This window comes from Bidens hawaiensis, unplaced genomic scaffold (genome assembly GCF_021521415.1).
Source record: "Bidens hawaiensis isolate Kalapana, Puna unplaced genomic scaffold, B.hawaiensis_p1.1 tig00007430_1, whole genome shotgun sequence".
Taxonomy (NCBI): Eukaryota; Viridiplantae; Streptophyta; class Magnoliopsida; order Asterales; family Asteraceae; genus Bidens; species Bidens hawaiensis.
Genome location: NW_027491519.1, coordinates 306266 through 334049, shown reverse-complemented (window position 1 = coordinate 334049; position 27784 = coordinate 306266). Strand labels below are relative to the sequence as shown.

At 41.4% G+C, this 27784-nt stretch overlaps 2 protein-coding genes across 2 annotated transcripts; both read left to right on the top strand.

Annotated features, from left to right (window-relative positions):
- The first annotated feature begins 7436 nt into the window (after positions 1 to 7436).
- On the top strand, positions 7437 to 7898 carry LOC143635307 (ethylene-responsive transcription factor ERF109-like). The gene has a single exon (XM_077103170.1). The coding sequence runs from the start codon at positions 7437 to 7439 to the stop codon at positions 7896 to 7898; it is 462 nt and encodes a 153-aa protein (XP_076959285.1).
- Positions 7899 to 25968: 18070 nt separating this feature from the next.
- On the top strand, positions 25969 to 26352 carry LOC143635306 (ethylene-responsive transcription factor ERF122-like). Its single transcript, XM_077103169.1, has one exon. The coding sequence runs from the start codon at positions 25969 to 25971 to the stop codon at positions 26350 to 26352; it is 384 nt and encodes a 127-aa protein (XP_076959284.1).
- The last annotated feature ends 1432 nt before the right edge of the window (positions 26353 to 27784 follow it).

The window sequence follows — 27784 nt, the reverse complement described above, 5'->3', positions numbered from 1 at the left end:
CGAGGAAACTTTGATGCACAAACAAAGGATCGGGACACGTTTTACGAGGGATTATGGCACTCTTATCGAGGTGGATCGTATATACGATTGTTGGGATTTAGAGAGATGTTATAGAGAGAAGTAGGCTGTGTTTTGGTGTGACAAATGAAGATCCTGGACCTTGCTATTAATAGACGAAATTTGGGCTCCCATCGCGGTCCGCGATGGGTCCCTCAGCAGACCTATCGCGTACCACGATATAGGTCTGCTGACTCAATGCGTAGAGCTGCCACCGTGTGCCACGTGTCACGTTGTGTCAGAAGCTCCATCGCGGTACGCGATGGGCTTCTCCTTTTGTCCATAGCGTAGCGCGATAGGACAAGAAATCAGATTTTTCATTTCTAACCCTCAAGTTTGGCGTTTGGCAATTTTAGTTCCTAGACTTTTGAAAAGTTTATACTTTGAAATTTAAATTTTCACGATGTTACACAACATATCAAAGATTGGTGAATATGATGTTCAAGGACCAGTTAGGCAAAACCATGGAAGTTTATATAGACGATATGGTTGTTAAATCCAAGAGGGCTGAAGATCACCTTAAAGACTTGGAAGAGGAATTCAATTTCCTTGACCAGTACAACATGAAACTGAACCCGTCAAAATGCCATTTTGGTGTTAAGGCTGGAAAGTTATTAGGATATATAGTGACTAAAAGAGGGACAGAAGCAAGCCACGAGCAGATACAAGCCATCGTCAACTTAAAGTCTCTTGCGAATGCTAAAGATGTCCAAAGGTTAACAGGAAGAATAGCTGATCTCAGCAGATTCATTTCCAGATCCTCCGAAAAGTGCAAAGCTTTTTAAGACATTCTTAGGAAAAATAAGAAGTACGAATGGACGGAGAAGCATGAGGCTTCACTCAAAGACTTAAAGGATTATATATCCTCTGCACCAGCTATGATGAAGCCTGTAGATGGAGAATCCTTATATCTGTACCTAGCTGTTTCAGGAAATGTTGTAAGTGCGGTCCTCGTGAAGGATCACGAAGGTGAACAGCACCCCGTTTATTATGTAAGTAAAAGTCTTCTAGATGCGGAAGCCAGGTATTCTCATTTTGAAAAATTAATTCTTGCATTTATTATGGCTTCTACTAAATTAAAACATTACTTTGAGACTCATACTATTATTTTGAGAACTAACTATCCTGTTAAGAATGTCCTTAGAAAGCCAGAACTATCAGGAAGGATGGCGAAATAGGCTGTGAAGTTGAGTGCGTATGATATTCAGTATGAGCCCTAAACAACCATCAAATCACAAGCACTTGCAGACTTTGTGGTTGATTTTAGTAGCGACATGCAGAAAGAAGCCGACTTGGAGGTTCAACAACTAGAAGAAACCAAGGATCCTTGGATCCTCTTTACATATGGATCTTCCAATATAAGAGGAACGGGATTAGGTATCCTACAGAAATCGCCATAGGGGTACATAATACCCTAGTCTATAGCCTGCGAGTTTCAAGCGACGAATAATGAGGCAGAGTATGAAGCTCTGATCGCAAGTTTGCAAATGCATGAGGATCAGGTATCTTCAAGTTTATATAGAATCATTGTTGATAGCTTACCACTTTAATGGCTCATATGCTGTTAAAGGTGAAAAACTAATCAGATATCTAGATGTTGTGAAGGAATTAGCAAAATCCTTCGAATTGTTTAGTATTGTACAGGTACCAAGGGAAGGGAATACTGGAGCAGATGCTTTGGCAAATTTAGCCTCATATTTGTAGATTTCAGAAGACACGAAGATCCCAATCATCCATATACTCTCGCCAGCAATAGGAGAACAAGAAGTTAGGGAGATAACGACTAACAAAGAGATTGTGCTTTTGGATCCATTATCCTCGAATAATCAAGGATCCTGGATCCTCCTAGTCAAGAAGTACATTCAAACTGGAGAGATTCCAGTCACGGAGAATCCTAAGTCCTTCAAACTTAAGGTATCACAATACATTACATTACATGATATTTTGTATAGAAAATCTCTTGTAGGACCCTACTTGAGGTGTATCGAAGATCCTGAAATTCAAGAAGTACTTAAAGACTTTCATGAAGGTGACCGTGGTAACCACACTAGAGGCAGAGCCCTATTTTTTAGGATTCTGAGAACAGGTTACTACTGGCCAACTATGAAGAGAGATGCAATGGAATATTCGAAGAAGTGTGACTCATGTCAAAGGCACGACAACATCCTGCATCAGCCAGCGGAACCTATGTATCCTATATCCTCGTCATGGCCTTTCATGAAGTGGGGCATGGATATCGTTGGTAAGCTGCCTAAAGCCCCGGGAGGAAAAGTATTCATGCTTGCAATGACTAATTACTTTTCAAAGTGGATAAAAGCAGAAGCTTTTGTTCAAGTACGCGAAAAAAAGGTGATATCTTTTATTAAAAGAAATATTATTACTAGATTTGGTATCCCTTCAGAGATTATTTGTGACAATGGTTCCCTGTTTATTGAAAAAATAACCACTAACTTTTGTGACAGTTGGGGCATCAAGATGATTACCTCTACTCCGGTGCATCCTGAAGCTAATGGTCAGGCGGAATCAAGTAACAAAATTATCATCAACAGAAGAAACTAGGAACCAAGAAAGGCAAGTGGGCAGAAGAACTTCCCTATGTTCTTTGGGCAGATAGGACAACACCAAAGAATGCAACAGGCCAAACACCCTTCTCTCTGGTGTTTGGATCAGAAGCAGTAATCCCTACAGAGATGGTGGTTCCTACAACCAGAATAAGCATCAGTGATCCTGAGGTTAATAATGGAATCCTTATCGAAGACTTGGATACTATTGAAGAACTAAGAGACCTAGCCAAGATTAGAATGGCGGCATATCAACAAAGGGTAGCTGGGGCATACAACAAAAGTATAAGGATCAGAAGATTTCAAGAAGGAGATCTGGTCTTGAGAAAAGCCTTCCAAAACACAACCAATTTGGCAGATGAGAAGCTAGCACCTAAGTGGGAAGGTCCTTATCTAATCGAGTTGGAGGTAGGAAAGGGGGCATATCATTTGCTCACTATGGAAGGCAACAGGTTACTAAGAGCATGGAATGCTATCCATCTCAAGAAGTACTTTCTCTAGTCGGGATCCAGTATCCTTAGAAAATCAAGCATTCGTCAAGGATCAAGGATTAGCCCTGCTTGTGGTGCGCACATATGATGTATATATGTGTGAACCCTCGGGTGGGCAAAAGTGAAATTGCACTAATTTTGACGTTATTTTAGTAATCTCGTGAAAATAACGTTAAAAGTGACGGACGGTTAATCAGGCATCATGTAGTGGCGTTGATAGCTGAAAGATAAGGGTACATGCACCGATCAGTCGGTGTCCCGATGATTGAGTGCTATGTGCCTTATGTCCAAGGCTTGATGCAAAACTATTATCGAGCCGGGGGTCTCACCGGAAGCAGCCTCTCTATCCCTATGGGGTAGAGGTAAGGCTGCCTACATCTTACCCTCCTCAGACCCTACCATAGCTTTGCTATTGGTGGGATATACTGAGTACGATGATGATGATGATGATGATGATGATGATGTCAAGGATCAAGGATCCTAAAATTGGTAATACCTATCTAATCATTTGTTCATTTTAGATTCTCATTATTAATTTAAGGATAATGTATTCTCAACATTTATCTTTTCCAAGTTTTAAGTAACAATGCAGATTTCAATAAGAGGTTCAATGACTAAGAGGTTGGCCACCTCTCCCTCACGCTTAAGGTACATTATTATTTTCATTGGCCTAGCCCACGATTAAGGTATGATCCCTAATGGTCATATCTTACAAGGTTTAAAGGTTTTCACCTTTCTTATAAATTAGAGTTTCTACACTCTCGCCTGGAGCGCACGTTATCCAACGTATATTCCAGGGCAGCGGGACCAGTACACTTTTCGTGGCTGAAAATTCCGTTGTCTTTGGCTATATGGAGGATCGTACGATTTATCGTAGACATACCATACCACCGGTTTATAACATTTTCATGTTATCTCAAGACAAAGGTTTCTAACATTTTCATGTTAGCTAAGGTTTTGGCATTTTCACGTCACTCACGTTTGGGCTAAATCCCAGTTTAACACCAGTTTGGGCTTGCCTCTAGTTTTTAGGCTTGTACTCAGTTCACGGCCTTGTCTCCAGTTTCACGGGCTTGTCCCCAGTTTATTTATGGGCTTGTCTCCAGTTTGATGGGTCTAACCCCAATTGATCTTATAAGTTATTTGCAACAGATGTCCTAAGTTCAATTACGAGGATCAAAACTTATGGATTCAAAATCCTCAACTTACTTCTACAAGGATCACGGAAGGATCACTACTTATGGTAACTTAGGTCTAGTCAGACCTTATGGTATGATTTCTACCTATCAATTTACATTTATTTGGTTAAAATCATTGTAAACTCTATTTATTTAAGGATATAAAATTCTTAGTTTATTTTCGCAAGGATATTCTATCCTAAAACTTTTTACTCAAGAATATTTCTCAAAACTTTCAACAAGACTAAATCTATATCAAACGAACTTTCAAAATAACAAATAACAAGTGAATAGTCAAAAGTTTTCAATTAGCACTAAACCTCACATAACAGATTTGGTTACTGGATCCTTAAACGATTTTTGACCAAAACAAACATTGCTAAGAAAAATCTCCTTTAAATAATATGTTTATTTTTCAATTGATTCTAAAAATGTTTCTTCAATATTGTTTTGATTCTTTAATTAAAATATTTATGTGTAACAATAAGATTTCGAGGCTAAAAGGTACCGCTCTTTAGGGGTGTGTTTTTAACCATACATGAATATTGAAACTGACTCGAGACCCGAGTAACTCGACCCGAAATTTTCCAAACCGTTTAAACTTTTAACCCGAACCTGAGTTCAAACAATGGGGTTAGTATTTGGGTTGGAATCCCCAAATTCGAGTAGGAAATAAAGGCTTCTTGATTGTATTCGAACAAGCCATCTCTCCCAAAAAAAAATTGTAAAAGAGAGGGGCAATGAAACTCACATCGAATGCATGCTAATTAAGTAAAGTCAACAACTAATGCAAACAGTCCCGTACGAGCATCATAAAGTATAAAAGTACATAAGTAAATGTGTGATGGTTCGTAGAACCCCTAGTATCCAAAAAAATCCATTTGTTATGTTTTAACCAAGTTAGACCAAGTTCGACTTTTTGATCAAACTTTACCTTTTAACTAATCTTTGACTTTTGTTGACCTTGGACAAAAATGGCTGATTTTTGTTGACCGTTAACAAAGAGTTTAATTTTTGTTGACCGTTGATCAAAAGTTTGATTTTGTTGACTGTTGACCAAAGTGTGACCAAGTTGACCCGACGACACGATGGTGATTACATTAAAATCATAGGTGTCAATGAAGTTTTAGCATCAACCATATACCAAGTATAAACAAATTTACCAAATATACAATCGTTAACAAGGACTATAATAGTGTTAACAAGGACTATAATAGTCCTCTATGAAGCCTTGCCTAGCAATACACCTAAACCGACTATGGTCGGAGAAGGGAAAGCCAAGGAAACAAGGGGAGTATATTTTAAACAAGCTATAATAACAAGATTTAATTAACAAGAATTAGTTAGAGACAAATATTAGTATTAGTTTGACCTTGAGAAGTAAAACTATCAAGAGTTTGAAGAAGAATACTTAGATCTAGATTTGTGAGAGTTTGAGATGAATGAGCAAACCCAAATGGGATGCATTGGTCTTGTTTATATGGAAAGAGTGAAGGGTTGGCCATAATGTTGCTTTCAAAAGTTACATGCTTTTGTTATTTGACAATTTTAGTCCCTTAAATTTGTTTTAACTCGTTTTTAACCAAAAAAAGGTGTTTTAACGTACCGATATAGATGATTTCTTGATCCAACAATTGTGTAACATAAACGAACATAAAACCCAATATTTTACTAATAAATAAAGATCCGAAATACCAAAACAGGTCGGGTTTCTGATACAAAAATAAATACTCCCTTCGTCCCATTATAAGTGTCATAGTTTGATTTTTCAAGTCTTTCTTGTTTAACTTTGACCGACAATATTTTTGTATGTGCTATATAATACTTGATGTAAAATATATGAATGGATTGAGTTTTAAATGTATTTTACATTGATATAATTTTCATTAAGTATTATATGACACGAACAAAAATATTTACGGTCAAGGTTGCAAAAGAAAAACTTGAAAAGTCAAACTATGACACTTATAATGGGATGGAGGGAGTATAAGTTAAAATCGAAAATGACGAATGTCACAACTTGTAATATCATAAAAAATATGAAGCCTAAGTCCAAAAATTACAATTCTTGACTTTCTGAAAACTAGACTCAACGTACTATATTATAGGATCAAAAAACGACCAAAATCACTTACCTATTGTCAAGATACAGTCACACAAAGAAACAATAACTAATCTATTACAAATTTGGTTACTTAAAAAACTCACGCAATTCACGTTTACGACATACCTTTGGTGATTAATTCATCAAATATGATCCACCTATGATCGTCAACATAATATATCATTTATATCACATAAACCTTTCATATCATATAGGGTCTTTATACCAAAACTTCAAATCAATCACAAATCAACATCAACACGATCAATCTTTACCTTTTTTATGTGTGATTCATTTACCGATTATTTGGATACTAGGTTTACATAAACTTGACTAAAGAAAATGATGAATGAATAATAGATCATAATTATAATCACTTATTTGATTGTATGCAATGCAATCAAACACTCCTTCTAAAGTATTGATCTTAATCCACCCACAAGATGAAGACATGTGTGTGTTGTTGGAGAGAAGATGAAAAATGAAAGAGCATGTGATTGTGTGTACGTGTGTTCACAAGATGAAGACATGTGTGTGTTGTTGGAGAGAAGATGAAAAATGAAAGAGCATGTGATTGTGTGTACGTGTGTTACGGCTTTAAAGGGAGGGAGAGTGTTTTTCAACCACAAAGCCTTATACTTATTTCTCCATAATGTTTATAATAGACATGAATGTTAACATAAATGCATTCTTTTCAACTTAAGTCATATAAACAATACATTTAACAGTTAAAAAGGAAAAACATGATGACATAGCCTGTTAAAGGCAACTAAGTTGCTGTTAAAAGAAAAACTATATTAATGTTATCTTTATTAAACTTTCAAAGCTCAAGTACTTATGATAAAAAAAAAAACTTTAAGAGGTGAGAATTTGTAAAATAGTTAGGCAACATGAATAGCATGTTGTTGTCCCTTGTCACTCTCCACTCTCACTCGGACAAAAGTCAGCGTGTGGCATCATCAGCCCCACACTCTAACTCATGGCTAATCGAAACTATATAAGGACGTCAAGAACACATTCTCACAATTTCAAATATCCATTCAAAATGAACACTAATAATAATAATAATAATCCTTCGGTAGTCCCAGAAAACATGGATGAGAATTCCGCCATGGTTTTAGCATTCAACCATGTCATAAGAGGCGACAATGACGTTGGGCCTAGTGGTGTTATGATCGTAGAGAGTCCACTGGAGCATGAAGTATGTGGAAATTGTGGAATGACAGCTCCAGCTTGTTTGGGGTGTGAATTATTAGCAGCAGTTGGTGGTGAAGATGAGAGGAAGAGGAAATATAGAGGAACAAGTTTAAAGACGTCCGGGAATTGGACAGCGGAGATTATGATTCCAGGGAAGGTGCGGAAGTGGCTGGGGACTTTCAAGACCGCGGAAGAGGCCGCTAGAGCTTACGACAGGGCCAATATTTACCATAGAGGAAAGACCGCCAAGACCAATTTTCCGGTGGAGGACTACCCGGAGATTCAGCCAGAAGATCTTGCTCAAGGATGATAACATTGCTCAGAATATAATTTAAGTCTTCATGGATATTATTATTAGAGTTTATTTATGGTAAATTTAATTAATTCTTTAAGATGTGGTGATTTTAACTAGTTTAAGTGAATATATGTAAGTGTATGATGTTTACTGATAACATATGATAAAAGGAAATAAAATTTTATGAATTTTTTTTACAACCACCCAACATACACGCATATGCATTAAGGGCTAACAGACTATCTCTGAATTGATCAGAGGTAGAGTGTGTTTGATTATTTAGACGGCACAACTTAATGTTTCATGGAGTCTGTTAATGAGTCATTTTAGAAACATGCTGACCGATTCAAATGTCACCCATTAATCGGTTAGACTTATTAATGGCTCAACGCTAGGTTTAACTAGTTAACCGATTTGTCAAATTCGCTTAGTTTGATAATAATAATAATAATAATAATAATAATAATAATAATAATAGTTGCTAATTCGACAAGTACCTTTTTAATTTGAAGTTTTAAAAAACGAAATCAAATCAAAAGTACATTAGGTGCTTAGTTTATTTTTGGTTGGGCTAATGATCTCAGTGAAAGTGGTTGAAGTGATCAAACACTCTAAAATTTCAATTTAGAAAGCGAAAGTTTTGAGTTCAACTATCACATTTGATAAAAAAAAAATAGAAGATTTCAGGTTGGGTTAAAGAGCTTCTCACCTATTATATGTTTTATCTTAAGAATGGAATAGAGATGATCGGGAGGTTTAGTTTCCGTATGCAATCCAAACTTTCAAATTTGGTCGTTCAAAAAAGGAGAGATTTTTTGGTTTGTATCAAAAGTTGACCAGTTTCAGGTGATTATTAATTATTTTTATGATAACTTTAATGCCCTTGGTCAACTCCTGCACCATCCTCAAGCTAGTACAAGCGGTTTTGTATAAGGAAAAATCCCCAAAATAGCCCATTTATATAATGTAGTTTCAAGTTTGTCCTCCCAAATTCAAGTTCCCAACTTTGTCCCTTTGGTATCTCGTCGCCGGCGACATGATAGCGAACACAGACGATGTGTTAACATAACATAGGGTTGACGATGCGTTATGTTGCTAACATAGGGTAGCAGCGATGCGTTAAGGTTTAAAGCAGGGGTTCCACGATGCGTTAGTTGATTAGGCATCGCTGCTACCCTATGTTAGCAACATAAACGCATCGTCAACCCTATGTTATGTCAACAAGTCGCCGACGATGCGTTTATGTTGCTAACATAACATAGAGTCGGCGATGCGTTAATGTTGCTAACATAGGGTAGCAGCGATGCGTTATCAACTAACGCATCGTGGAACCCCTGCTTTAAACATTAACGCATCGCTGCTACCCTATGTTAGCAACATAACGCATCGTCAACCCTATGCTATGTTAACATATCGTCGGTGTTCGCTAACATGTCACCGGCGACGAGATACTAAAGGGACAAAGTTGAAAACTTGAATTTTAAGGGACAAACTTGGAACTACATTATATAAATGGGCTATTTTGGGAATTTTTCCTTTGTATAAACTATTTTTGGATTATGTAAAAGTCTGTAATAGCAACCCAATAATTATAAGTTAAGAAAGACACTAAACATTAAAAATCAAAACCGCACGTAACCAATACTCGTAATAAAAAGTAAATCAAATATACATATAGCAGCACAACATAGCCAATCAGTTTAAGAAAATTGATGGATGCCTTTAGAATAGATTCTAGAATTTAGATTGATAGTTTTGAGAAAATCCTTGTTTTGTAACGAAAACATAGCCAATCAGTTTCCAACTCATTCCCATGCCCCAATCTTTAAACAATACACGTATAACCTTTGTTTCATCGTGATTGGTTCCTTACCGATAAAATGTTTATGGCTTAAATTAAGAGCGGCGTGGACCCGGTTAGTGTAACTTCACATGGAGCCGAAGTTTAGAATGTTCAGAGTAACTTACCTAACTGCCCTTAAGTTTAGAATGTTCATTATAACTTACATAACTACCCTTATACTCTTAGCCTGTTAAATACTACTACCTTAAGCTTTAGAGCTTTTACTATCACAAGAATTCAGTTATGAATAGTTTTTGCTAATCTTTTGAAAATAAGTTAATGATTTATTGGGAATTTTAAATTTTAAAAGTCAATAGGTTAAAAAATTATTTAGAAATTACAAAAGTTTATTTTTTTTTGCTTTGAATTTTATAAGAATAAAAAGCTAATAAGTCAATAAGTTTTTCAAACTCAATCCCAAATATGTCCTCAATAAATATATATATATATATATATATATGTATATATATAAAAGTTTAGTAAAAAAGTATTTTTAGTTGAATTCTTGTGATACTAAAAGCACTGAAGAAACACTAATCGACCCCGGGCAGATTACGGATAATCTGGGGGGTAAATAGATGTTTCCCACGAGGATGAGGTCCAGCAAAGAAAGTTGTTCTTCAGGTGACCTGCAAAACAGACCGTAAGCTCGTCACTAAAAAGGGGGGGATTCCTCCTTGTGACCACCCTCCGGCGTGAGAATCAGACTAAATTGCTCTGAATATAAGTGTATATTAAGATATTGCTAGAGAAGATAAGATAATGCGATATCAGATAATGTCCTTACCATTCCAAGGCGTTGGAGTATTTATAGCCGAAGGTAGGTTTCCAAGAAGGTACAGCCGACTGAATAGTATTCCTGTTCTACCAACAGTGGGCTACGCACAAGCCATGCTGGTTGGTGGATAGGCTGCGGCCGATAGTGACAAGGCCGGCTGTATACTGTTCCTTTACTGCCGGCTATGCACTGTTCCACCAACTGTAGGCTACGCACGTCCCACAGTGAGGGTTGGTGAGTAGGCAGCTGCTAATAGTGACAAACAGTACTAGAGGGTACTCCTCCTCGTACTGTTGTCGGTGAGTTGTCACCCTGTGATTGGTTCATGGGCTGTTTTGGTCAGATCGTCTATTTTGCCCATACCTTGGCAGGTATAGTCCAAAAGATCTTCCAGAAGCATACGGACTGGATCATTTGGGCGGGAGTGTTCCCGCCTTGCTCATTCCTTCATGTGACATTACTGAAGTATCGAGTTAGTGCCTTGTGCGTGTAGCCTTGCTATTAGTGCGGGTAGCCTTCCCTGATGGCTTGTATCCGCAGCTGCGGGAACAAGCGGGGTACTTCACCATTGGGAGGCTTTCCCTGCGGGAACAGCTGGCGTACTGCGCGTAAGGTCTTCATCTCTGAGCATGGTGGGTCCTGCGGAAGCAGTTGGTCCTTGCGCAGACGTCCCTCTTCAAGGTGAGTCTTGTGGGTCCAACTGGGCTCTGCTGGGACCTACCTCTTCAAGTCCCCCCAGTCCAATGTTCTTCTCATGAATTACTAATAAGTGAGGTGAACTTTTGGACTTTAGCAAGGGGTTTTGAAAAGGGTTTTTAGTTTTAAGGTTTTCCGTGGGGATTCCTCCCGCGGTTTTCCTAATGCCACGTAGAAATTCCCGACTTTTCTGCTTGATCTTTGGGTATGATGCGGGTAGGTCTGTAACCTCCTCGCAAGTTAGGAGTGTTAAGTCCCACTTGTGTGGATTCTCCATGAGGTTTTGGTAGTTTTGAACATAGTGATCAATTATGTTAAAACCACCAATTCCATCTTGGAGTTTCAAACAATATAGTTCTCGACGTTCCCGCTATGCGGGGATGTTATTCCCGTTTCCGCAAGCATGGCCCAGAAGATCCTTCTTGGTTTCAATTCCCCGCGGAGCGCTAGGTATGTGAAGGGTTTTGCCTTGACACTGTACCCGCACTCGTCTTACGGTTACTTTACTTCCAAGGTATTCCTGGCGTCAATTCCCTGCGGGTGCTAAGTATGTGAAGGGTTTTGCCTTAACACTGTACTCGCACCTGTCTTATAGTTACTTGGTTGCCAAGGTAAGGGGTATATTCCCGCTTACTTTTGAATCTTTTTGAAATTTTGAAATTCGAAGAGTTGGTGAAAGGATAAGAACAGTCCAAACTGTTGAAACGTCGTCCGACGGTTTCTTCTGACAGTGTCAGGACGTGCAGGAAGTTATGGCGACGTGACAGTATATGGTCATTCCAGGCGCTTTTTCAGGCGCGTGGGCGCGATTTTTCGGGCGCGTGGCCGCGAAATTAATGGCACGCGTCCTTTCAACAGCTGTTGCCAGCTTGCTCTTTGCCACGTGTCATAGTTTCATTGCACCTGCGATTTCTCTCTCTTCCGCATTAAATTCATCGCATTGATTGCGATTAGTATATAAAGGGGGAGAGGGTCCTTTGTAATCCACACTCACTTTTCTCTTCATCTTCTAAACGATTTCCGGCGAATACTCACCTTTTCAGTCGAGCATTCTCTTGAAATCGTTCTCTTCTTTCATACCTGCAAGATGTCTTCTGCTCACGATCTTGAGGCTACAGCCAGGAGGCTGGGGTGTACGCCGAGAACCCGTCATCCACGTCCGACAAGGATGACAAGAGTACTGCTGGCGAGTGCCAGTGTGCTCTGCCTGTCGATCTATATCAGTACATCGTCAGGAAGTTCATGCTCGAGTCTTACGAGCCTGAGTTTTCTGAACCTCACCAGACGGTGTATGATGCCCCCAGAGGAAAGATCGGGGTATATGTCGCATTCTTTATCTATGGGAATCTTAGGTTCCCCTTGACGAAGTTTGTGTACCGTGTTCTGGAGAGGCACGGTGTACACCTGACCGAGGTACACCCGATGGCGATCACGAAGATTCGCCACTTCGAGTGGGTGTGCCGGATTCTGGGCGTTGAGCCCTTCGTCGACCGCCTGATGACTTTCTATTCTTGGAGGTGCATCCAGGGGTGGTATACTCTGATAACCCGGATTAAGGGTTTGAAGATTTGCGCAACCGAGCGCAGTCTTCGTTCATGGAAGCGGGAGTTCTTTTATATCTCCGCTCGCGCCATCCCCCTTGCCATGAAGTTCAAGAATGGGCAAGCACTCCCCAGCCTTCACGCCTCCAACTACCAGGAGGCGGAATGGTTCTCAAAGATTTCCCGAGTCCAATCTCCGGTTTACCGCTTTGCGGAGTCCGAGATGGTGATGCTCGGGATGAGCCGGGTGTGAAAGGATGCGGAGGCGCAAAAGATCCCGATCGTCCTTGAATACGGTTTGAACTCTGTCCCTTACGGTATGCTTCATTTCTTTTTGTTGATTTAGAATTTCTTCTAACTTCTTTCCTGTTTATTTTCAGAGGGAAACGATTTGCAGTCTCTCCTGCAGCCACGGGAGAGTGATGGTCCCGCTCGGATGGGTACTCGTGCTCTCGATGAGAACGAGTTACCCATCTTGGAGCAAACGAGGGATCGGTTTGTGGAGGTCTACCCGCCAGGCCACCCTATTCTGAGCGCCACGCGGCCAGGTAAGGCGTTATTCAACCCTCGACCTCTCAATGCTGAAACCTCTGCTGGAATTCCTCTAATCTTGTCATCTTCTGATGAGAAATCCGCAGATGGTCCTCCGTTGGTGCGGAAGAAGAAGGGTGTCGGCGGGAAGGGGAAGGCGAAGGTTGCCTCCACTGCTGATCCGGTGCACCGGTCTGATTCAGAGACCGAAAGCGAGGAGGTGGCGGGGAACCCTGGTGGTGCTAAGACCACTGCTCCGGAGGCTGAGACGACCGTCACCTCCGAGCAGCCCAGGACGACGGTGAGCGGCGTGAAGAGGCCGGCTACATCGGGTTCGTCCCCGCCTGTTCGCACTTTTAGGCTCAAGAAAACCCGTAAGTACAAACTCTTTACTTTTTAACTTCATATCTTTCCGCCATTATACTTATATATTCTTTGTGCAGGCGTGGATGCTACCGCATTCCAGGGAGGAGCACCTCCGGACCCATGACGGTAGGCTTGGTCCACCTACCTGAGGCGATGACCCAGGCGGCTGCGCCTGCTTCAGTTGTTGGTTCAGTTGCTCACCCAGTTGAGCCAACTGTTCCAACTGTGATGACATCTCCGCCGGCTGTCAGTGCCATATTTACTGAATCTTTCACTGAGCCGGCGGTGACTATTTCTGCGGGTACTTCCGCAGCGGCGACCACGGTTGTGAGTTCACCTCCGGTGAGTTCACCTCCGTTGGTTTCTACCGCGGCGGCCTCCATGCCTCATCCGACGTCGGCAGCTACGGCCGATCCTTCAAGTATGCTTGGGGCTTCCCGCCAACCTCTGCCTCCTTCCCATCTGCCTGACCTGTTGGATGGATTTCCCTTGGGTTCAGGTGATGGGTTTGGCGGCTATCGGCCTGTTGTCGACCCTACAGGTGCGTAGGGTTCTTTTGGCCTTTTTTTTATATATCATCTTTTCCTAAGTGCTTTTTGTTTTTTGCAGTGTCGGATTCCAATGAAGTGTATGTTCCACGATGGAACATCCGCCGAGGAAAAACCCTTCGCACGCCTGTGGAGTGCGTGGAGTGGGCTCGTCACGCAGCTCCCAGTGGTGCGTTGGGGGAAGCAATGGCTAGCTACCAGGAAGGTAGGCTAACCAACGAGCTTCGGATTCTCCTGGCCCGGATGCAGCCGCGCGTCGAGCTGCTCTGTCGAGAAAACGACAAGTTAAAAGCAGCTCGTATTCAAGAAGTAGCTCAGGCGCGGGCTGTCCGGGAGGAGAACATAAGGCTTACCGCAGTGGCTGCGGAAAAGGAGAAGGCCTTTAAGGCCCTTGAGGTTGAAGTTCAGGCCCGTCTCGAGGCCCGTTCCAAGGCTGCCCAAGCTGTTAACGAACAGCTTCGGCTGGCCACGGAAACCGCACGGAACGCAACCGAGAGGGCCACCAAGGCTGAAGCTGTTGCTGAGCCTCTACGCCTCGAGAATGAGGAACTTAAAGCCAAACTAGATGCGCTCCAACAGGCTCATGATGCCTTGGTGATGGAAGACGCCAAGAAGCTCCAAGAGATCTTGGACCAGAGGGACGTGCTTGACCACACTGAGCGGAAGCTAAAGGGCGTTGAAGAGGCTGCGGCTAAAGAAGTGTTGCTTGCCAACCTCAACAAAAGTGAAGCCGAACGCGCCCGTAACCAAGCTCAAGCTGCCCTCCAGGAAGCTCTGGTTGCCAAGGAATGGCTTCTTCGAGAAGCGTTGTCTCAGGTATGCGTAATTTCATATCTTTACACTTTTCTTTGCACATAGAAAAGGTTCTGACACTTGTATTTTTTCTTGTAGGTTGTGCATCGAGTCTTTACGGACACATCATACGATGATGCCATGAGCGCAGCCCTCAACGCTTCTCATGAGGATGGGGAAAAGGCCGGCTTCCTGCTTGGTCTAGGGTTCGTTGAGAAAGGCATCCCGCATTCCAACTTCCCTTTGTATGATGTGGATACTGAAGCTGTTTATGACCAAGCAGTGAACCAGTATGCCGCCTTCCCGCATCCGGTGGTGGAGAAGGTGAACGAAGTTGCTGCTGCTGATGATGGGCTAGCTATCCTTAAAGCTTTCCTTGAACCGCCACGCTCAACTGATGGTGCGGGTCCAAGTGGAAGTGGTCCTGAAGCTTGATCCTGAAGATCCCTTTCCACCATTAGAGTAGATTTTTATTTTTGTATAGCTTCTTTTGTATGCGGGTATGCACCCAGCAATCTTTGTAATATTTGAATTTTGATGGAATAAAGATTATGTGCTAATTCCTTGCTTTGTTTATTTTACGCATGTTTTGATTTAACTTAGCAATTTCTTTAGTACTTAGATAAGTTAACTTTTTAACGTGGCAGATTATAAGTTTATGTTTCACTTCCTCTTTCATGATTGTGCGGGTATGACCGTCACTTACACTTAGTAAGATGGCTTAACTTTACTTATATCTGACCTGCGTGGAAGTTTTCCTCATCTTTTCCTTTGAAATTTTCTAAGTGTTTAGAATAAGTTAACCTTTGAACGTGGTAGATAATAGGTTGAAGTTTTGCTTCCTCGTTCGTGATTGTGCGGGTAAGACCGTCACTTGCACTTAGTAGGATGGCTAAACTTTGCCTACATCTGTCCTGCGTGGAGGTTTTCCTTATGTTTTCTTTTGAAATTTTTACCGTTTTGCGTTTATGCGGGTTTTGCCGCCTTCCACACGTAACGACTTACTTCTTCCCATATTTATGCGGTGAATACCGGCACATCAGTGTGGGAAGTTCATAAGTATAAAGGTAAGGCTATCAACACATTGTGAAAGGAGAATCATTTCCATTAGAAGTGGCTCTAGGCCTTTTCTTTACAAGTTTGGAATTGATCTACATGTAACATTTGCGTAATTGAGCTCCATTCCATGTTCTTGAGATGGGAGTGCCATCGAGCCTTTCGAGCCGGTGCGCGCCCTTTCCCAGAACTTCTTTGATAATGTATGGCCCTTCCCAGACCGGGGCCAGTTTTCCTGGGCGTTGTTGGTTCGAAGCCTCGTTGTTACGCAGTATGTAGTCTCCTACATTGAAGTTGCAGAGTTTTACCCGCGTGTTGTAGTACTTTTGCATTTGTCGCTTGTAGTTCTCTTCACGCACTGCGGCTAAGTCTCTGCGTTCCTCGGTTAGCATAAGGTCTAACCGTCTTTCTGCATTATTGTCTTCTGGCTGAATCAAGACCCTTGGTGAGGGTAAACCAATTTCGACCGGGACCATGGCTTCAGTGCCATAAGTGAGACTGAACGGGGTTTCTCCCGTACTGGCCTTTTTCAGCGTTCTGTTTGCCCAAAGGACGTGCGGAAGCTCGTCCACCCAGCCGGACCTGTGTTCCAAGAGTCTTTTCTTTATGCCTTCGACGATGCTCTTATTTGCTCATTCTACCTCACCATTACCCTGCGGGTGCGCCACTGAGGTAAAAGTGTGGGTGATTTGAAGTTCTTCCAGCCACTTTTGTAGCTTCTTGTCAGCAAAGTTGGTGCCGTTATCGCTCACCAAATTCTGTGGAAGTCCAAAACGACAAATAATAAATTCTCAAATAAATTTTTTGATATGTTTCGCGGTTGTTTGGGCTAAGGGTTTTGCTTCTATCCACTTGGTGAAGTAGTCGATGGCTACCACTAGGAACTGAACTGTAGGTTCCCTGGACGGATCGCACGAGATATCTCGATCTACTCAGGTGCGGAATCCCTGCGTAGATCGTTACGAGTATAGAACACGAATCACACGAACACACGAAACAAACACACGTTATATAATAACTCAAACACGTGATACGATATCACTATTACAGACACACGTTACAGCTCTCGTAACAACTCGAACAAACTAACACGAACAACTGATTGGAACCTCTCCAAACCAAGCCGTAGCCTAGGTATATAAATACACGACAACTTCGCTTGGCATGTTCAGGCGAAGTTGTCCATAACTTCGCTTGACTAACAAGTTCGCCTGTTAAGCGAACTTGTCAGTAACTTCGCTTAAACATACAAAACATAATTAAACATTACAGACTCGATTACAGACACTAGACTATGAACTACTGACATTATGCACCAACATGAACATTTCCTGCTGCTGTAGGAAATGGGCCTGTCACATCGATGGCCCACTTCTGAAATGGCCATGAAGAGGTGACCGGAACAAGTTCATTCTTCGGGCGATGCGTGTTGGGTGCATAGAGCTGACAAGACCTGCACTTTCTGATGTATGCCAGCGCATCCGTATGCATCCCCGGCCAAAAGTATCCCGCCTTGTTTAGCTTAGCTACAACAGCGCGTGGACCTGCGTGTACTCCACAGATGCCTTCGTGTACTTCCCTTAGGAGGTAGTCAGCAACTTGGTTGTCCACACATCTTAAGAGTGGGCCAAGAAAGTTACGTCTGTAAAGGATGTCATCGATGAGTTGATAATTCAGTGCTTTACAGCGTAGTTTTCTTGCCTGTGTTTTTGACTCTGGTAGTGTACCTGCCGCAATGTAATTTATTATTGGTGTCATCCACGTTTCTGTGCCGGTTTGGATGACACAAATTTCCCTATGCGGGACTGAAGGTGCCTCGAGGAGTTCAATGCGGATGTCCTTTCCCAAGTGGGTGAAGGCTAATGATGCAAGCTTGCTTAACGCATCCGCAGATTTGTTTTCACTACGCTTGACGTGTATGACTTTGCAATCGTTAAAATCGCGCATAAGGGTTTTTGCTTGTGCGAGGTACAGGGCCATTGTGTCGTTCACGGCCGTGTACGTCCCGTTGATTTGGTTGGCTACTAACATGGAATCTACGTGGGCTTCCAAGTGTTTCACTCCCATCTTACGCGCAATTCTCAGCCCGGCCAAGAATGCTTCATACTCGGCTTCGTTATTCGTACTTGGAAAATCCAGTCGAATAGCGTAAGTGTATTCTTGGCCTGCTGGGTTTGTTAGTTTCAGCCCTGCGCCTGAACCCTCGTTACTGGCTGCTCCATCAGTGTAGAGTCGCCAGACATCATTGATGTCCTGTGCTGGAGAGGGTTGAGCCTCTTCCTGGCACTCTTTTTCCCGCGATGCAGGCACTTCCGCAATAAAGTCGGCTAAAACCTGGCCTTTTATGGCTGGTCTTGGCTTATACTTTATCGCGTATTCCCCCAACTCAATTGCCAATTTGGCTAGGCGTCCCGATAACTCGGGTTTGCGTAGAACGTTTGCAAGTTTGAAGTTGGAGAGAATGGTGATTGGGTGGCCCTGGAAATATCGTCTTAACCTGCGTGAAGCGTGTATAAGTGCTAAGACTAATTTTTCGAGGGTAGAGTACCGGGTTTCTACGTATGTTAGGATACGGCTGACATAATAGATTGGCATCTGGATGCCTTTCCGTTCAACTAGCAGGACCGCCCCGGTTGCTCTATCTGTTGCGGAAAGGTATAGGATTAACTCCTCCCCCGCTTTTGGTGCTGTGAGCGTTGGGAGTTCGATCAAGCGTGACCGAATCTCCTGAAAAGCTGCTTCCGCTTCTGGTGTCTAGCGGAAGTGTGTTTTCTTTAAACAGTTTCTCAACGTTGACACGAAAGGAAACGACTTATCCGCGTGGTTTGCCAAAAAGCGATTAAGTGCGACTAGTCGTCCATTCAGTGTCTGAGCCTGTTTGATGGTAGTAGGTGATTCCATTTAGATAATGGCTTCAACCTTTTCAGGGTTCGCTCTGAAGCCATCTTTAGTGACGATGACCCCCAAGAACTTCCCTTCTTCCATTCCAAAGGCACACTTGCTCGGGTTGAGCTTCATGTTTATCTTCCTGTGCGTGTTGAAAGTTTCTTCGATGTCTTTCAACATCGCTTCTGCGTCAGGGCTTTTGATGACCAAGTCATCCATGTAGACTTCCAAGTTCCTCCCAATTTGGGCATGAAACTGGTTGTCCATCAGGCGTTGGTATGTGGCATTCTTAAGTCCAAATGGCATCATTTGATAACAAAATGTGCCATCGGGCGTCCGAAAAGCGGTTTTGTCCTGATCATCAACGGCCATGTGGATTTGATGGTACCCCTTATACGCATCCAGGAAGCATTTAAGGCGAAACGGTGCTAACGAATCCACCTTAAGATCAATTTCGGGTAACGGATAACAATCTTTGGGGCATGCCTTGTTTAAGTCCTTGAAATCTATGCACATGCGCCATTGTTTGTTATTCTTCGGTACCATAACGGGATTTGCAACCCATGTTTGATATCTGCTAACGCGTACGATGCCTGCGTCAAGGAGTTCCTTGACTTGGGTTCTACACGCGTTAGTTTGTTCTGGCCCCATTACTCTGCGCTTTTGTACGACTGGCGTAACAGCCGGGTCGCACTTGAGCTTATGCTCTGCCTTACTTCGGGGTACGCCAGTCATGTCAGCTGGTGTCCACGCGAAGATGTCAGTGTTTTTCTGTAGTAAGCGTTTGAGTAAGGTGCGCGTGGGATCAACGACTGTTGGGCCAATGGTAACGGCCTGGTCAGGGTATTTGCCATTGAAGGCCCATTTTTCCGGTTTCGGTGATGGTTGGTTTAGCCATCTTTGGTTTGGGTTTAGATGAGACAGATGCGATGCATACCTGGGGAATGCTGGTGATCATCGCTACACCCTCAGCTGTTGGCCATCCCATCATGCCGTGGACTGAAGATACCACGGCGTTGAATCTTGCCATCCCGTCTCTTCCGAAGAGAATGTCGTATGTGTGGTGTGGCTTCCTCATCATGACAAAATCCACATCTTCTGTGCGTGAGTGATTCCCGTCCGTAAGAGTGATGGGGAATGATAGGATACCCAGGGGGTGTTTGTGCTGCCGTCGAACCCTTCCATCGAGGTGTAGACCGTTTCCAGGCGTTCCTTGTCTTCGTCATCTAGCTTGTCGAAGAACTGCCTGTACATCACCGTTGACGAGGCGCCGTTGTCAGCAAGAGTGCGAGAAGTGATGTAGTGCCCCAGCTGGCTTTTGATGACGATAGGGCCTTCTTTGCTGGGTCCTCCTGGCACTCGCGGGAAGCGCACTTCAGCTTCCTTCCACGCGCATGGTTCTGTTGCTCGCCTTTTTCTTCCTCTGATGTTGCCATGAACCATGTTGATGCTGATGTCAACGGGCTTTCGTCCGTTGCCTCTGTACCGGTTATCATTCCTTCCTCCCTTCTTGATTGATGCCACAAGGTGTGCAAGTCTTCCATCCTTGACGAATGTTTCAACAATATCCTTCAAGGATGTACACTCCTCCGTACTATGACCCTTTGTCCCGTGGAAGTCACAGGATTTGCTTTGATCCGCATTAGGTCGCTGCCGGATCATTGGAGCTTTTGGCCATGGTAGTTTTTCGGTGGCAAATATCTCCGTGACGCTTTTGGTGAGTGGCGTCCACCGGTGTTTTCGGCTTGAAGGGTGTGTGTTATCCCTTCCTCCAACAAGAGGGCGAGAGCTGGATGAGGTGTCAAAGTTTACCCTTGACTGCCAAATACCTAGCTTCCTATTTTTGTTCTGCCGGGCGATCCGAACATTGTTTTCTCTGGTCCTCTGCGTGTAGAGGTGTGTACTCTGGGGAAGATCCCTACCCAGTTGCTTCTCTGTCTCGGCAAAGCGCTTGGCCGCCGTCATGATGGCATCCCATGTGGATGGCATGCCGTCCTTACCCGTCAACGTGCGGATAAGCTCTGGGTATTCGGCGCCCTGGATGAAAGCGGCGCGAACAAGATCTTCACTTATGTTGCCCAGACTCAGCTTTTTGGAGTTGAAGCGAGTGATGAAGTCTAGTAAAGATTCATCCTCCTCTCTAACGCAGTTGAGGATCGTCCACTGTTCTTCAGTATATTTCCTCTGTTGGCTGAAGTGTTGGCTGAACTTGTTCTGAAAGTCCGCCCAATCATAGATGTGGTGGACCGGTAAACGATCGAACCATGCCCTGGCCGCTCCAACCAGAGTCATCTGGAACATATAACACCACGTGGGTTCCGTCCAGTTACTGACGGTTGCCCCCGCAATGAATCTGTTCAAGTGGTCGTCTGGGTCGGATAGACCATCATAAGTGCCGATGTTGGACATTTGTTTGGCACTTCTCGGGGCGATTGCTTCCGCAATGTCCCTTGCAAACTTGGACTTTCCTGCATTTGCAGCAGTTGGTCTAAAGGTTTTGGAGAAGTCACGTGGGTTTCTCCCCGCGTTCGTTGGTTTAAAGGTTTCTCCAAAATTCCTTGTCGGTTGGAAGTCCGTTTCCTTACGCTTCCCTTTTGCCTTATGGCGAGGGTTTGCGTCGGTATCGGATTCTTCCCGCTCATCGTCCGAGTACTCGCACTCACTGTTCATGTTGAGATGTTGGCGAGTACTACCGAATTCGTCAGCCTGTTGAAGTGAACGCAAGCGTTCATCCAACTCAGCTTGGAACTCTCTCTGACGTGTTTCGGCCCACGCCTTAACTTGATCGAGTGTTTGGCGAGGGACCCTCGTCCGTTTCTCCAACTGGGCATCAGTGAACCCTAGTGAAATATTGTTTACTGCACTTGTTCCGGCTTGGGTAACCGGGGTAGTGTTCGTAAAATTTGTATAACCGCCGGTGTTCCCCCCAGTTGCTGGGGTTGTGGTTACCGGGGTTTCTTGGTCGCTTACTGGCTTTGGGACCGGAGTAACGTTAACCATTTCTTCAGAAATTTTGAAAAAACTAAGAATTAGTTCTAGCTTTCATGCACGGATGGCGCCAAAGAAGAAACACTAATCGACCCCGGGCAGATTACGGATAATCTGGGGGTTAAATAGATGTTTCTCACAAGGATGAGGTCCAGCAAAGAAAGTTGTTCTTCAGGTGACCTGCAAAACAGACCGTAAGCTCGTCACTGAGAAGGGGGGATTCCTCCTTGTGACCACCCTCCGGCGTGAGAATCAAACTAGATTGCTCTGAATATAAGTGTATATTAAGAGATTGCTAGAGAAGATAAGATAATGCGATATCAGATAATGTCCTTACCATTCCAAGGCGTTGGAGTATTTATAGCCGAAGGTAGGTTTCCAAGAAGGTACAGTCGACTGAATAGTATTCCTGTTCTACCAACAGTGGGCTACGCACAAGCCATGCTGGTTGGTGGATAGGCTGCGGCCGATAGTGACAAAGCCGGCTGTATACTGTTCCTTTACTGCCGGCTATGCACTGTTCCACCAACTGTAGGCTACGCACGTCTCACAGTGAGGGTTGGTGAGTAGGCAGTGGCTAAGAATAAAAAACTAATAAGTCAATAAGTTTTTCAAACTCAATCCCAAATATGTCCTCAATAAATATATATATATATATATATATATATATATATATATATATATATATATATATAAAAGTTTAGTAAAAAAGTATTTTTAGTTGAATTCTTGTGATACTAAAACCACGAAAGCTGAAGGTGGTGGCATACAGAAAATGCCAACTTTAAGTGTTAGTTTTATGAATAGTGACGTTTTAGCCTTTCAGATGTCATTCAACGTCCATCTAACTTTTTTCCAAATTTTAGTTTCATCTCTTTTACTGTAAAAAAAATACGTGTTTAAATTACACATTCAAATTTTTATATAATAATTTGATTTGTCTTAAACAAGTGGCGTTTATTAACTTATTAAAACTGATTAATACATGGTTGTATGCAATTAACTTCGTTTCTAAACGTTCAGATATAAACATTATTAAAAAAACGGTTATATTTCAAAAAAACTTTTTTTAGTATCGTAGATTATACCGAGTGTCCATACTGCACCGGTACCTTTATTAATCCAACCGATATTGAACAAACAACATCAATACCGGTGTTATAATTTATTGAAATTGGCGTCGGTAATTGTTTTATGATTTATGATCAATGTAAACATGTCATGAATTTTTTTCGAGAGGTTAATACTGATGTAAAGGTCGTGGAACCCGACCCAATCGTTTGTACACTTCTAAGGTGCGTGAGCAATTACCACCAGTTAAAGACAATTTGTAATTATATGAATCTAATACAATATGAATGGTTTTCAAATCAGAATGGGCAGATCTACCTTGGAGGTACGGGTGCACGGGAATCACCCAAGTTTCGAAATAATAGTGGAGTGAATTGCTTAACAAAACTGGAAAAGTGGCGGAGTGGCTAAGACTTTGATTGTTAAGGTTAACGTCCCGGATTGGATTCTAGATGTTGGGCATTTGTTTATTTTTTTTTACTACTGAAATACACATATCTATCTTCATGCATATAGTTATTTTGGACATCTTGTTTTCTTATGCTTAAACAACTTGCAGGTAGCTTTTTTATATAATATTTTATACAAATGTGAAATAAAACCTAATTCATGAAACCAAACTGTTAGTAATGGTTTGGATTTAAATTTCGACGTTTCGGTTTTCTATAATAAAAAACCATTACTAACGGCTTGCCTCATGATTTGACATAAAAACCGTCAAAACCAAACCATGAACAATCCTATTTGGATGATTACAAAAACATAATGAATTTTCAACACAAGTAGATTATAGTATAGATGTCACAAATTTGATTGTTGATGGCTTGAATTTTTTAAATATACAACCGAACCGTCGAACCGGCCCAATTTTTTTTATATCCGCCCCTATAAAACTGAAGCATCAAAAAACAGTGCACACTTGAAAAATATTACTGGATCCCACTGCAAATCAGCAGGAAATATTGTTGCCCTTAAGCTATTTTTCCCAAGTATGATTCGCGCAGGAAAAACCACCACTTAAATATAGTTACCAAACTTACTATAGAAACTACATTTCATTAATATTTTCGAAGAAAATGGTTGTAGAGATAATATAATGTTTTTATGTTAGATGTTTTTTATATTGTGTTTTTCTCTCTTTTACCAAAATGAAAGGTATTGAACGATGTTTACTACCGAAAATAAAATCTGGGAAAAAAAAATTGGAACACTGGTGGCGGCAAGGTGCGTTGTTTGGTGGACATAAGATGTAGATTCGGAAGTAGCGAGAATATACGAATCAGCCGATTAAAAAAACTAACTTAATGTTCTCTTTATAATTATTCAAACCTCGAGTACTAATGATAAAAGAACATTAAGGAACAGGGTGAGCATTTGTAAAATAGTTGGCAACATAATTATCATGTTGTTTGTCGTAACTTGCACAGTCGCCGCTCTCACTCGGACAAAATTCAGCGGATGGCTTGATTAGCCCCACACTTTAATTCATCGGCAAATCGAAACTATATAAGGACATCAAGAACCCATGCTTACAATTTCAAACATCCATCCAATAATAATAATAATAATAATGTAAGGCCCCGTTACCGGTAGCCCTACTTTAGCATCAGATTTACTCATAAACACAGTTCTTACAAATAAGAGTTAATTAAAACTTTCGCGGAATATAAAACTGTAACCGTTTATTACAAAACATTTAATATTTTCTTTAAAACCATAATATAAATCATCATATTAAAACATCATTTCTTCCATCTTCAGATGCCAGCCGTTCAATCCATGTCATGTGCCGTCCTCATGCCAACTCTATAATCAGCTCACCTGCGTGCATACTAAAAGTCAGCTACGCTGAGTGAGTTCTAGTTAATCAAGCAACTTATCATACAACCACTACATGCAATATATACGTAGTCCACTATCTGACCTGCTCACCTTACCACTTAACCTCTTATTTATCCGTACCACTTAACCACTTTAATAACGAATTAACGTTATGCCACTTTGCCACTTTAATAACGTATAACGTTATGCCACTTTGCCACTTTAATAACGAAGTCACGTATAGGCTTACCCTACCACGTACTACCGTCATGCCACTAACACTCTTACTAGACTCTTGCCACTTCTAACACACTCTACCTCTACTCGTCTACAACACACTTCATATCATTACATCATTTACATAATAAACAAGTCACATCATAGCATTCATACACACTAACAACCTCTTGGAAATCACTATCCTTAGCGATACGTGCAATATCCGAAGATCGTTCACGCACCGACAAGCATTATATAATAACTACCTCGTATGACTTCTATAGCATACACTTACCACTTAAGGTAAGTGTATTCACACATCGAGTATGCACACAGCCCCGAAAACATAACAAGGACATGAGGCTAGAAACTCACCTGATTTCGGTTACTTCTTCTGCTACTGGTTATTCCTTCTCGAGCTGTGCGTGTCTAACTGTTTAATAATTACAATATCAATTACTATTGCTAATCATATCGCCTTTCTAGTCTCAATCTAACGAGTTTGTATCTCTACAATTTCATACTATCATTACCTCGGGTCGGTAATCAATTCTTCTTCTTCTTCTTCTTCTTGGTTTCGGCTTAGAGAGAGAGAGAGTAGGATGAAAGAGAGCTAAGTGTGTGTTTTGGGTGGTGTATGGAGTATGAGAAATGAATGATAATTGGGTGATTAAGGCTTTTATAATTATGGATCATGGGCTTAAGCCCATGGTCTCATCCTTCTTTCCTTCATGACCCAAGTCCATAACCCACATCCATTAACCAACACTAGCCCGACCCATACTAGCTCCTACTCTATTTATTTATTTCTCCGCTTACCCGAGTAAACTTCCCCTCTATTATTAAATAATATATTTAACATTATCTTAGAAATTTCAGGGTGTTACAAATAATAATAATAATAATCCCTTAGTAGTCCCAGAAACCATATAAAAGATTGTATTCCACCATGATTGTAAGTGGCGGCAACGACATTGGGCCTAGTGGTACTGTTATGATCGTAGAGTGTCTACCGGAGCAAGAAGTATGTGGTGGTTGTGGAATGATAGCTCCAGCTTGTTTGGGGTGTGAATTATTATTAGTTGAAGGTGGTGGTGAAGAAGAGAGGAAGAAGAAATATAGAGGAGTAAGTTTAAGGACATCTGGAAATTGGGCGGCGGAGATTATGATTCCTGGGAAAAAGCGGAAGTGGCCGGGGACTTACAAGACGGCGGAAGAGGCCGCCAGAGCTTACGACAGGGCCAACATTCGCTATCGTGGAAACACCGCAAAGACGAATTTTCCCGTGGGGGACTACCCGGAGGTTCAACCAGAAGATCATGCTCAAGGATGATAACATTGCTCATAATACGATGTAGGAGGCTTCATGAATATTATTTGTAGAGCTTATTTATAGTAAATTGTATTAATTCTTTAAGATGTGTTGATTTTTTTTGAATGATAACAGATGATAAAAGGAAATAAATTTAATTTTACTAAGAATAAATAAATTTTACAACCATACATATAAAACACATAGATTTAAGTGCAAATTTTTAAAGATGCATGTAAAACGTTTTTCATGAGGTGGATATAACACAATCCGATTGTTCTTTTAGATATTTATAGGATTAATTTTATATATATCCATGTAAAATACTTAAAATATTATATATATAAAAGGTTAAAATAAAAAGACTATAAGTCCTAAAAAAATGTAAGAAATAATATTGAACATTGAATTTAATATAACATATAGGGGGTAAATTGTTTTTTTTGTTGGGGAATTAAAATCTTCATTAATGTAGATTCCAATTTTTACGTTGACATATAATTATAATATAATAACTAATAGTTACATTTTGATCACATAATTTGGTTTTTATCGTATACATTTGCATTAATATTGTAACATCCTGCTTTTAAAAAGAATAAAAAAAATTAATTTCATTTATTTAATAATGTGTCTTAGCCAGTTTAGATAAATAAACTAGTAGAGTGTGTGCATGGACATTTAAAACGTTTATCATGAGGTGGATATAACACAAACCGATTGTGCTTTTTGTTATAGGATTAATTTTATATATGTTCATGTAAAACACTCAAAATATCATATATATATATATATATATATTTATAGAAGGTTAAAATAAAAAGACTTTAATTCCTAAGAAGTGTAATAAATGATACTGGACATTGAATTTAATACAACACATGGGGTTAGGATGCTTTTTTTTTGGAATTAAAATCTTCAGTAATGTAGATTCCAATTTTTACGTTGACATATAATCATAATATAATAACTAATTACATTTTGATCACATAATTTGTTTTTTTATCGTTATACATCTGCTTCAATATTGTAACATTCTGCTTTTGAAAAGAACTAGCCAGTTGCCCGCGCGATGCAGCGGTGTACGCACAAACGCAACCGGTGTTAGTACGTTTGTAACCTTGCAATGGTACGTGCGTAACCCGACGGTGGTATGCATTTAATGTGGCATTGGGGGGTGTAACCGGTGCCAGTAAGTGCACCACATAATGCCTATATGCGAGCAACCCGGTATGTATAAACAATGCTATCCACGTAACTAATGCTTGAACGCGCATAAAAGGTGACTACAGGCAAGAAGCAAAGATGAAATGTACACTAATTTCAAATAAACTACTTTTAACCCAATCCTTTTTTACGGACATGTTCCGACCCGAAAACGTTTTAACTCGAAGCCCGTTTTGACATCACTCTTTCGATCTAAACTCGCCCGACATGAACTAAATTAACCCTT

Coding starts and splice junctions, on each gene's coding strand:
- LOC143635307 (XM_077103170.1), top strand. CDS start 7,437: ATGAACACTAATAATAATAATAATAATCCTTCGGTAGTCCCAGAAAAC.
- LOC143635306 (XM_077103169.1), top strand. CDS start 25,969: ATGATTGTAAGTGGCGGCAACGACATTGGGCCTAGTGGTACTGTTATG.